Source organism: Mobula birostris, chromosome 2 (genome assembly GCF_030028105.1).
Source record: "Mobula birostris isolate sMobBir1 chromosome 2, sMobBir1.hap1, whole genome shotgun sequence".
Taxonomy (NCBI): Eukaryota; Metazoa; Chordata; class Chondrichthyes; order Myliobatiformes; family Myliobatidae; genus Mobula; species Mobula birostris.
In genome coordinates, this window is record NC_092371.1 from 239562557 (window position 1) to 239575671 (window position 13115).

Consider the following 13115-nt stretch of genomic DNA (forward strand, 5'->3'; position numbering starts at 1 on the left):
TTCATGAGTCACACCTGGGGATAGTGAAATGTAAAGAAAGAGCAAGGGACATTCTCTATTGGCCAGGCATGTCAACTCAGATAGAGGACATTGTGTCTCAGTGTGCTGTCTGTAATGAAAACAAAAACAGCAATCCAAGAGAGCCTCTGCTTCCCCACCCACTACCAGGAAGACCATGGGAGAAGATTGGCACAGATCTCTTTCACTACAATGGTACAGAATATCTGCTTTGCGTGGACTACTATTCAAAATATCCGGAGATCACCAAGTTAAGTGACACGTCCAGTCGAGGTGTCATTACCGCAGTGAAGTCGACATTCGCAAGACATGGTATTCCAGATATTGTCGTTAGTGACAATGGTCCACAATATGCCAGTGGTGAGTTCGGAGGGTTCTCAGAAGGCTGGGAATTTCAACATGTTACTTCCAGTCCAGGGCACGCTCAGTCTAATGGACAAGCAGAGAGAACTGTACAAACTGTGAAGAACATGCTCAAGAAGGCACATAGCAGCAACGGAGACCCTTACATCGCTCTGCTTGAATACCGCAACACACCGATTGAGGGTGTGGGGTTCTCTCCTGCGCAGCTGTTGATGGGACGTCGTCTGAAGTCCAGACTGCCAACATCCACAACTCTACTGACTCCTGAAGGTAATGCTCAAGTACATGACAAGCAAAAGTACAAGCAAATAAAGCAAAAGAGCTACTATGACAGACATACAAGACAGTTGCCAGATCTGCATACAGGTGAAAATGTCAGAATACAGAGAGGAGACACTTGGCAACCAGCTGTGCTTGTGAACAGACATCAACAACCAAGATCCTTCATAGTTCGCACGCCGGATGGAAGAGTCTACAGGAGGAACAGGAAGCAGCTGCTGAAGACAGGCGAGAGTGAGTTTCCATGTACAGATGCACAGGACATTTCCACATACACAGACATGGAAACAAATGACACCAAGAGTCATGCAGACCCCAAAGACACAGAGGTCACTCGAGAGACTGACACGGATGAAGGTCAAGCACAGTCACTGTTGTATCACACACGGTCTGGGAGACAAGTCAAACTTCCAGCTAGATACAGAGACTAATGAAAGGTTTATTAGTCTATGTTAGTAAAAGAAAATACACTGCTGTTAGTATCATAAGATACAATGCAGAATACTGTACAAGAAGGTAAGATTTTTTTAGTTTATGTTATAGTTGTTGCACTGTAAGAAGGGCGTACCTAGAGGCATTGTTTTGGTGATTCGCGGTGTTGTAAAAAAAATCTTGAGAAGGGGGATGTAATGTATTGTGTGAGTATTCGTAGCATCAGAGTGCGTATGACGTCAGGACATGGAAAAGGGTTTTAAAAATGGAGGTCTGGTGAATAAACAAGGTTGTTCAATCTACAGCGGTGTCCGAGTCACATCAATATTACATTTCCAGCCCTATGTCACTCCTTTCCAATGATTTGATTTCATATTTTACCAACAGAGCAAACCCACCCCCTCTGCCTTCCTGCCTGTCCTTTTGGTACAATGTGAATCCTTGAACATTAAGCTCCCAGCTATAATCTGCTTTCAGGCATGATTCGGTGATGCCCATATCATCATTCCTGCCAATCTGTAACTGTGCTACAAGTTCATCTACCTTATTCCGTATAGACCATAAGACAGAGGAGCAGAGTTAGGCCACTGGCCCATCGAGTCTGCTACACCATTCAATCGTGGCTGATCCTTTATTCCACTCCTCAGCCCCACTCCCCGGCCTTCTCCCCATAACCTTTGATGCCGTGTCCAATCAAGAACATATCAATCTCTACCTTAAATACGCCCAACAACCTGGCCTCCACAGCTGCTTGTGGTAATAAATTCCACAGATTCACCACCCTCTAGCTAAAAAAAAAATTCTGTATCTCTGTTTTAAATGGATGCCCTTCAATCCTGAGTCTGTGCCCAATTGTCCTAGACTCCCCCACCATGAGAAACATCCTTTTCACATCTACTCTGTCTAGGCCTTTCAACATTCGAAAGGTTTCAATAAGATTCCCCTCTCATCCTTCTAAATTCCAGTGAATGCAGACCTGGAGACGTCAAACATTCCTCATCTGATAACCCTTTCATTCCAGGAATCATCCTTGTGAAGCTCCTCAGAATCCTCTCCAATACTACCACTATTTACTTAGATAAGGAGCCCAAACTGTTCACAGTACTCAAGGTGAGGCCTCACCAGTGTCTTATAAAGCCTCAGCATCACATCCCTGCTCTTGTATTCTAGGCCTCTTGAAATTAATGCTAACATAGCATTTGCCTTCCTCACCACTGACTCAACCTGCAAGTTAACCTTTGGGGCATTCTGCACAAGGACTCCCAAGTCCCTTTGCATCTCAGAATTTTAGATTGCCTCTCAGTTGAGAAAATAGTCCGCACATTTATTTCTCCTACCAAAGTACATGACCATGCATTTTCCAACATTGTATTTCGTTTGCCACTCTCTTACCTAATCTCCTAAACTGTCTAATTCCTTTCGCAGCCTACCGGTTTCCTGAACACTACCTGCCCCTTCATCAATCTTTGTATCATTTGCAAATGTGGCAACAAAACCATCCATTCTATCATCTAAATTATTGATATACAGCATAAAAAATGGTTCCAACACCGACCCCTGCGGAACACCACTAGTCACTGGCAGCCAATCAGGAAGGGATCGTTTCATTCCCACTCACTGCATCCTACCAATCAGCCGATGCTCTAACCATGTTAGAAACTTTCCTGTAATACTATAGACCCCTAACTTGGTAAGCAGCCTCATGTGTGGCACCTTATCAAAGGCCTTCTCAAAATCCAAATATACAACATCCACTGCATCCCCTTTATGTATCCTGTGTGTAATCTCCTCAAAGAATTCCAACAGGTTTGTCAGGCAGGATTTTCCCTGAATGAAACCATGCTGACTATCAATCTCTATCTTGTCCTGTGTCACCAAGTACTCCATCACCTCATCCTTAGGAATTGACTCCAACATCTTCCCAACCCCTGAGGTTAGGCTAACTGGTCTGTAATTTCCTGTCTGCTGCCTTCCTACTTTCTTAAAGAGTGGAGTGACATTTGCAATTTTCCAGTCCTCTGGCACCATGCCAGAGTCCAATGATTTTTCAAAGATCATTCCTAATGCCTCTACTATCTCTACTGCTAACTCTTTCAGAACCCTAGGGTGCAGTTTATCTAGCCCGGGTGACTAATGTACCCTTAGGTCATTCAGCTTTTAAGCACCTTTTCCTTTGTAGTAGTATCCGTACTCACTTCTTTTCCCTCACACCCTTCAACATCTGGCATACTGCTGGTGTCTTCCACAGTGAAGACTGATGCAAAATACTCATTTCGTTCATCTGCTAGCTCCTCGTTCCATGTTATTATTTCTCCAATCTCATTTTCTAGCGGCCCTATGTCCAATCTCATCTCTTTATTTTCACATTCTTGAAGAAGCTTTTACTATCCACTTTGCTATTGTTTACCAACTTGCTTTCATATTTCATCTTTTCCCTCCTAATGATTCTTTTAGTTGCTCTCTGTAGGATTTTAAAATCTTCCCAATCCTCTATCTTCCCAGTAATTTTTTGGTTTGTTGTATGACCTCTCTTTTGTTTTTATATTAGTTTTGACTTCCCTTGTCAGCCACAGTTGTACTATTTTGCCATTTGAGTATTTCTTTTTTTCTGGAATATATCTATCCTGCATCTTCCTCATTTTCCTCAGAAACTCATGACTGTGCCACTCTGCTGTCATCCCTGCCAGCATCTCCTTCCAATTTACTTTGGCCAACTCCTTTCTCATACCATTGTAATTTCCTTTACTTCACTGAAATACTGCTATGTCAGACTTTACTTTCTCCCTGTCAAACTTTAAATTGAACTCAACCATATTGTGATCACTGTCTCCTAAGGGTTCCTTTACCTTAAGCTCCCTAATCACCTTCAGTTCATTACACAACACCCAATCCAGTATAGTTGAACCCCTAGTAGGCTCAACAACAAACTGGTGTAGAAAACCATCTTGTGAGCATTCAACAAACTAACTATTTTGAGATCCACTTCCAACCTGATTTTCCCAATCGATGTGCATGTTGAAATCTTCCATGATTATCAAAATATTGCCCTTTTGACACACCTTTTCTATTTCCTATTATAATCTGTGGTTCACATCCTAGCTACTGTCGGGAGGCTTGTATATAATTGCCATCAGGGTCCTTTTACATCTTCTGGTCCTATGTCACATCTTTCTACTGATTTGATGCCATTCTTTACCAGCAGAACCACACCACCCCCTCTGCCTCCCTTCCTATCTGTCTGATACAACATGTAACCTTGGACAGTCAGCTCCCAACTACAACCATCCTTCAGCCATGGTTCAGTGATGGCCACAACATCATACCCAACAATCTGTAATAGTGTAACAAGGTCACCCACCTTACATCTATACTCCATGCATTGAGATATAACACTTTTTGAGTACTGTGTTTGCTGCCCTTTTTGATTCCATTTCCCTAATGCACTGATACTCAACCTGCGGGCTGCAATTATGTCCTATCATCTGCCTGCCCTTCCTGACAGTATGACTGTACACTATCTTTGCTGTTTTTTAACCATCTGTCCTTCACTCTTGGTCCCACCCCCCTGCCAAATTAGTTTAAATCCCCCCAACAGCTCTAACAAACCTGCCCAGGAGAATATTGATCCCCTTAGGTTTAGGTGCAACCTGCCTCTTTTGGACAGGTCATTCCCCCAGAGGAGATCCCAGTGATTAAAGTACCTGAAGCCCTGCCCCCTGCACCAGCTCCTCAGCCACACATTTATCTGCCAAATCATCCTGTTTCTACCCTCACTGGCATGTGGCACTGGCAGCAATCCAGAAATTACTGCCCTGGAGGTCCTGCTTCTCAGCTTTCTACCTAGCTCTCTAAGTTTCTCGCTTCAGGACCTCCTTGCTTGTCCATCCTATGTCATTGGTACCAATATGTGCCAAGATATCTGGCTGCTCTCCCTCCTTCTCCATAACGTTGTGGACTTGATCCAAGACACCCCTCACCCTGGCACCAGGAAGGTAACATACCATGCGGGTGTCCCGTTCACGTCCACAGAATCTCCTGCCTGTACACCTGACTATTGAGTCTCCTATCAGCACCGCTCCCCTCTTCTCCCTCTTTCTGTACTGCTGAGGCCTCTGTCGGTCAGGGTCGACCATGGATCCTGGTTGTCTAGATACACAAGCCAAGGCAGTAGGATATGGAGAGCAAGCTGTTGCCCACGTAGCAAGCTCCTGCTCCCCACCCAGCTGATGGACCCAATGGAACGGCCGAGACCTGATACCGTTTGGTATCAGCAGTGTCGCAGGAGTTGCCAGTCAGCATTGAACTCAACGTAGGACTGCCTTAGGGACTCCAGCTCCGGACTTTTCCCTCGGGGTTTACTCCTGAAGCCTTCCCCTTGAGTGAGTACAGCCACAAGGCAGCAGAGGTTTGAGATCAGAGTTTTCCTTCTCCTAGACGAGCTGCCAACCATGGCTGACAAGCCCCATCTGCCCAAAATGACTGGTTTAAGGCGCCAGTAACCCACCTTTGCCCCTTCTCCTGTCAGTAGAAATGGTCCCGCTCGGCTTAGTAGCTAACCTACACATGAAGGGCAGGAGATGGACTTGGTTGTCAGAGGCTATTTGAAGAGCACACCACTGGGAGCATTTAATAGGTAGTGCGAGCTTGTCTCCATTACCACCCCGGGCATAGGTCTGTGGTCCCTTCTGCACCACAGACCTATGCTCAGTGACAGTATCGCAGTCTCCGTGACATCCCCTGGGAGGTCATCCCCCACAACAGTATCCAAAATCGTATGGTTATTATTGAGAGGAATGGCCACAGGGATGCTCTACGCTAACTGCCAATTCACATTTCCATTTCTCCTGACAGTCACCCAGCTACTCACCTCCCGCAACTTCGGGCTGACTACTTCCCTGTAACTCTGGTTGATTATCTCCTCACTCTCCCGTACAAGCTGAAGGTCATCAAGCTGCTGCTCCAGATCCTAGCACGGTCTTCAAGGAGCTGCAGTTGGATGCACTTCACGCAGATACGGTACTCTGGGAGACTCTGGATCCCCCAGGACTCCACCATCCAGCATGAAGAACACACAACAGCCATTTACTACACTAGGCCTGCACTCAAATATAAGACCTTCAGTCCTGTATTCACCTTTTTCGATTTTGTCCATCTTTTGCATTGCAACTCATCCTGTTGACTGCAATTTTGCCCTGTTATCAGCCTCGCCTTGCTAGGAGTCTCACTGCACACTGCCTCTGTTTGTAAACCAGCTACCCCATCTCCAGTTTCCGTCCCCCTGTCAAATTAGTTTAAACACTCCCGAGCAGCTCCTGCAAGCCTGCCTACAAGGATATTGCGCCCCCCCCCCCCCCAGCTCAGGTTCAGGTGTAACACATCCCTTTTGGACAGGTTGTACCCTCCCCAAAAGAGATCCCAATAAATATGCCCCCTGCCCCCTGCACCTGTTCCTCAGCCACACAATACTCTGCCAAATCATCCTATTCTTATCCCCAGTGGCACGTGGCACGTGGTATGGTCAGCAATCCAGAGATTACTACCCTGGAGGTCCTGTTTTTCAGCTTCCCACCTAGCTCCCTGAAATCTTTCTTCAGGACCTCCTCACCTTTTCTACCAATGTCATTGGTGCCAATATGTACCAAGACATCTGGCTGCTCAGCCTTCCCCTTGAGAATGTCATGGAGCTGATCTGAGACATCCCTGACCCTGGCACCAGGGAGGAACGATACCATCTGGGTGTCTCTATCGCGCCTCTGTTCCTCTGATCCTGATGGCAGTTACACATGGGCCTCCTAACAGTAGCTGGGATGTGGACCATAGATTACAATAGGAAATAGAAAAGGCATGTCAAAGGGGCAATATTATGATAATCATGGGAGATTTTGTCTTCTACCACCACTTCAGATACTACATCAAACGATTTCTTACTGAGACAACTTAAGTGTTTTTCTCTCCTTCTGCCTCTGGGTAAATGCTTATTCACGGTAATTTGAAATTTATTTCAAGTCATGCTTCTCCCTCAGCTGTCATTTTTCTTCCATTAATTTCTTGAATTATATTCAACCACATTAACAGCATTTGCCATCTCACACAGCCTTGGAATTTTTTCCCCAGTCCAAATCACAAATCTCTGATTATTTCATTATAATTGTACTCCACGCTAGCTTTCTTTCCAACCCAAATTCCATTCACGTATATCTCAGGGAGGTAAATCTCATTCACGTATATCTCAGGGTGGCCTTGAATAGGCGTGGCAGAAAATTTTAGCTCCTGCACCTTCTCCAAGCCCATTTTGCACTGAAGACCCAATTCAGCCTCTAAGAGGATTCCCGACCTTGCTGTGATTTGGAGGCTTAATGCCTCAATGATCCAGAGAGCCGTGCTGGCTTTGGCTCTTGATAGGGTCACCCATGCCAAACAGGTCAAAGGGTAGAGACCAGACCAAGGGGTTCGGCTCGGGGCTAACAATCCTGACTGGTAAAACAAAACTGTTAGAGAAACAGCAATGAAGAACGCTTCTACATCTGAGTGCGACGGTATCCTGTGTCTCTACCTGGGGCTTACATGGCTGTCTGTAGTCTGAAAGGAAGCTACTGGCCTGACGAAGGAAGCCCTAAACCCGGTCAGAGATGGAGGATCTTCATAGCTGCCCTAAATGCCAGTGGTGTAATGGGCAAAAAAAAAACACATTCAGCCTCCCTTAACCTTCTCACCAACCCATTTGTTTCTATCATTAGCAAATACGCTTAACAGTTATTAGCCTCTGGATTTCCACCATCTGCAAAAACTTCTGTGACTACTTGTTCTACAATGAAACTACCTGCTGCCACCTCTATAATATCCAACTCCACTCTTACCACAGCACAACAGCTGAAGAAACCCATACCTCTTCCAACACACTCCTAGTCTCCCCCATTCTAAGCTATAAACTTTTTTTTAGATTCTGAAGACAAGGTAGTCCCCTTTTATTGTCATTTAGTAATGTATGCATTAAGAAATGATACATTATTTGCTCCATGTAAGATAAATTACCGTACAACTTTCAAGCTTGCCACTTACACTGGCATATAGTTACAAGATTGATACCAAATTTTAAATTATTTCATGCTAGTTATCAAAATCTCTCTCTCATTGGCTGTGTTGCTCCATTCCGGTGTACCAATTTTGGTTTCCTGGCCATTCTCTGATTTCGTCGGTCCGTCATGGCCATGACTCAAGCAACAAAAGGGATAACCACCAATGCTGGACAAATTCCCTCAGATTTTTTAAAAATGTACTAACTCTGGTTTACCTGTTGATTATCTGTCCCAATTACTCAAATGATCTGAGGCAATTTTTAAAATATTGCTTATGAAATTATTTTATCGAGCCACGCTGCCCAGGAACCCACCTATTTAACCCTAGCTGAATCAAAGGACAATTTACAAACGTAAAGCCCTGGTTACGATTTTTACTGCTGTGCTGTAGGTATCTCATTTCAGCAGCTCTGTAAGAGCAGTCTGTTCTGCTTTCAGCCTGGTTGGGTTTAAGCTAAAGATAAGGAACTATGATGTTCAACTTAGGAATGTTGTGTCAGCCAATCAGGATGGTAGAATTGGGAGAAGGTTCTGGAGAACACTGGGCAGAGAAGTTTTTGGGATGGACACTGATGGGGGTCGAGGTCTTTTTGACGGAAGCTGGGAGAAGACTGGAGGGAAGGTGGCTGAGAACGCTGTCCCTGTTGCACAAGGTGTTTTGGGCAGTTGAATGGCTTCAAGGAGGGACGACCAATACTCCTGTGTGGGAGCCTGTTTGTTCGAGATGGATTTCGAGCAACAGTCAGAAGGTGTTGTGTGCTCTCACGCAGACTGTGGGTCAACTGCGTGAGTTAAAGGCAACTTCAAGGTGAGCTCCAGCATATGTGCACATTTGGACTCTGTTAGCTGTAATGATCTCTATTTATTTTTTTTCCCTTTCCTTTTTCCTATTAACTATTCGATAAAGCTGATATTTGTAAATACACTTTCCCTATACACGTTTGTAATTATACACAGTGTACAATGTTAGTTTTTGCCGACGGCTAATTGCATAGGGGTAGTACTTACACAGCATTTGCACAGTCAAGACATCCCAACTTCACGGTTTTGGTGGGACCCAAGTCATACGGACCCTAAGTGCACAGAGTTTGAGAAAGGTGGTTTTCTCACTGCTGAATCCAGGAACTGTTAATAAGGGGCTAACAAGCCGCATCTCTAGCGGAACCCGGTAAAGAGGGATTTCACAATGACCAATTAACCAGTGTGTTTGGACTGTGAGAGGAAACCAGAGCACCCCGAGGAAACCCAGACTGCCACAGGAAGAACACACAAACTCTTTACAGACAGCGGCTGGAAATGAACCCGGTTTGTTGTTTCTGTAAAGTATCGTACTAACCACTACACTATCATGCTGCCTCCCCCGTAACTGAGTAAACTTAAATATTAAACAACAGAATACCAAAGCAAGCGTAGAGTTGTCTTTAACCACACCAGTACCTGTGAGCTGGAGGCATGTGACTAAAAACAAAATCCTTTGTTGGATGCTGGCAGAAGGGGATGCTGGAGAGGTAAATACCAACAGAAAACAGGAGTTTTCAGTATGTATGGAAATTACCCACAAGTTTCTTACCAGACTTGGGGTACGTCACAATGAAGACATCAGAATCCTTTATTTCAAAATGTCTCAGTTGCTCCAAGTGTTCTTTTTCGTAGATCGATGAAATAAAGTTACAACCTTTGTACTGGAAATAATAATCACCAGTCGAGGACATTTTTTTCCTTGCGCAACAGAGAAACCTATAAAAGAGGATCAAAAATACTCATCCAATTGTCAGATAAAAATAAAACAACACAATAAACATGAGAGGTTCTGTGGATACTGGAAATCCTGAGCACATAACAATAGAAATTGCGTTGAGGTTACTGGAGACTCAAGATGCTCAAATCTAGAACAAAACTGTTCTGAAGTTTGAACACAGAAGTGCCGTTTTTATACATTAATTGATTACTTGGATACAGATATTGACCCCCAATAGAATCTTTATGCACTTCTGCACTCAATAACTGGTAATAATAACCAACTAAATCTACGTATTAAAGGCCCATAATACTTGAGAATTAGCAAAACAACTATCCAGTAGTAAGTAACAGGAATTCTGCAGATGCTGGAAATTCAAGCAACACACATCAAAGTTGCCGGTGAACGCAGCAGGCCAGGCAGCATCTCTAGGAAGAGGTCCTGACGAAGGGTCTCGGCCTGAAACGTCGACTGTACCTCTTCCTAGAGATGCTGCCTGGCCTGCTGCGTTCACCAGCAACTCTGATGTGTGTTGCTTGTATCCAGCAGTAAGTGTTGTCCTTGAGTTCCTCGTTTGCACCTTTGCCTTGTCTTGGTATAATCTGATTCTGATAATCTCATTCAGCATACTCTATTGTTTTACATTTAGATGATGCAAATGAGAACTTCCTAGTAACTTCACTTTGCAGACCCCATCTGTTCAGCAGCCGGCCCCATACTGTGAGCTAGCAGCCTATGCTGAGCAGACAGTACTGTGCATTTGTAATCTGTACTTTTAACTTTGAGCTGACGTGAGGTGATGCTGGAGAAGCACAGCGACTTTGTGTCGGTAGCAAACAAAACAATCAAAGATACTAACCACATACTAATCACCCATTTTTTCTGCTAAACGATCACGGCAATTAATAGCCTGTAACTTCCCTTTTGGAGCTGAGCTTTGAACTGCTTGTACGACCTGCTGTGGTGAGTACGAACCGAATCGAGGCAGCGGAACCTGGGTCCGAAGGCAGGGAATGATCTGGCCGTTGCTAGAGCGGATTCGATGTGGCAGAGCGTGCGGAGGAGAGTTAGAGTTGAGGTGGTGGGGCCCCAGGCTCAAGGGGGAGGAAAGACCTGAAGTTTCGATGAAAAGATCCGGGTTTCAGAGTCAGAGGCAAGGGATGGGCTGGTTCAGCCCGCTGCTCCACGAGGTTTACTTGTCTTTGCTGAACAAGCTACCCAGATCAGCTGCGGAGAATATTGGCTTCGCGGCTGTGGACTCAGGCTTGCATTTCTTCCTTGCACAATTTACTTTCTTTTCTGCACATTGGATGTTTGAAAGCCTGAAGCAAGGCAATACTTGCAGGCTGCCCCCAGCATTCAAGACCATAAGGTATAGGAGCAAAATTAAGTCATTTAGCCCATTGAGTCTGTTCTGCCATTTCATTATGGCTGATTAACTTTTCCTCTCATCCCAATCTCTGGCCTTCCCCCCCCCACCCCATATCGTTTCATGCCCTGACCAGTCAAGAATCTATCAACCTCTGCTTTAAATATACATAAAGACTTGGCCTCCATGGTTGCCTGTGGCAAAGAATTCTACCGATTCACCACACTCTGGCTAAAGAAATTCCTCTTCATTTCTGTTCTAGATGGATGTCGCTCTATTCTGAGGATACCTCCTCTGGTCTTATACACTCCCACCATAGGAAACATCCTCTCTACATCCACTCTATCAAGGCCTTTCACCATTCGATAGTTTCAATGAGGTCATCCCTTATTCTTCTGAATACCAATGAATACAGGCCCAGAGCCATCAAGTGCTCTTCATACGACAAGCCATTAAATCCTAGAATCATTTTCGTGAACTTCTTTTGAACCCTCTCCAGTTTCAGCACATCCCTTCTGAGATAAGGTGTCCAAAACTGTTCACAACACTCCAAGTAAGGCCTCAATAGTGCCTCACAAAGCCTCAATGTTACATAATGTTACTATAAGCCTACTGACTCTCACAGCTATCTGGACTATTCCTCTTCTCACCCTGTCTCTTGCAAAAACGCCATCCCCTTCTCGCAATTCCTCCGTCTCCACCGCATCTGCACTCAGGATGAGGCTTTTCATTCTAGGATGAGGGAGATGTCCTCCTTTTTTAAAGAAAGGGTCTTCCCTTCCTCCACTATCAACTCTGCTCTCAAACGCATCTCCCCCATTTCACGTACCTCTGCTCTCATTCCATCCTCCCGCCACCCCACTAGGAATAGGGTTCCCCTGGTCCTCACCTACCACCCCACCAGCCTCCGGGTCCAACATATTATTCTCCGTAACTTCCGCCACCTCCAATGGGATCCCACCACTAAGCACATCTTTCCCTCCCCGCTCCTCTCTGCTTTCCGCAGGGATCACTCCCTACGCGACTCCCTTGTCCATTCATCCCCCTCATCCCTCCCCACTGATCTCCCTCCTGGCACTTATCCTTGTAAGCGGAACAAGTGCTACACATGCCCTTACACTTCCTCCCTTACCACCATTCAGGGCCACAGACCGTCCTTCCAGGTGAGGCAACACTTCACCTGTGAGTCGGCTGGGGCGATATACTGCGTCCGGTGCTCCCGATGTGGCCTTCTATATATTGGCGAGACCTGACGCAGACTGGGAGACCGCTTTGCTGAACACCTACGCTCTGTCCGCCAGAGAAAGCAGGATCTCCCAGTGGCCACACATTTTAATTCCACATCCCATTCCCACTCTGACATGTCTATCCACGGCCTCCTCCACTGTAAAGATGAAGCCACACTCAGGTTGGAGGAATGACACCTTATATTCCATCTGGGTAGCCTCCAAACTGATGGCATGAACATCGACTTCTCTAACTTCCGCTAATGCCCCACCTCTCCCTCGTACCCCATCTGTTATTTATTTTTATACACACATTCTTTCTCTCATTCTCCTTTTTCTCCCTCTGTCCCTTTGACTATACCCCTTGCCCATCCTCTGGCTTCCCCCGCCCTTTTCTTTCTTCCCGGACCTCCTGACCCATGATCCTCTCATATCCCCTTTGCCAATCACCTGTCCAGCTCTTGGCTCCATCCCTCCCCCTTCTGTCTTCTCCTATCATTTTGGATCTCCCCCTCCCCCTCCCACTTTCAAATCTCTTACTAACTCTTCCTTCAGTTAGTCCTGACGAAGGGTCCCGGCCTGAAACGTCGACTGTACCTCTTCCTAGAGTTGCT

The 13115-nt window shown here is 45.5% G+C and overlaps 1 protein-coding gene across 1 annotated transcript in view; it reads right to left on the reverse strand.

Moving 5' to 3' along the window:
* Nucleotides 1-13115, reverse strand: part of sult3st1 (sulfotransferase family 3, cytosolic sulfotransferase 1) — an 86935-nt gene that overhangs the window by 27490 nt on the left and 46330 nt on the right. Inside the window, exon 3 of the mRNA XM_072279356.1 lies at nucleotides 9739-9905. Coding sequence (XP_072135457.1) covers nucleotides 9739-9880 — 142 coding nt within the window. The 5' untranslated portion in view covers nucleotides 9881-9905. The remainder of the gene's footprint in view (nucleotides 1-9738; nucleotides 9906-13115) is intronic.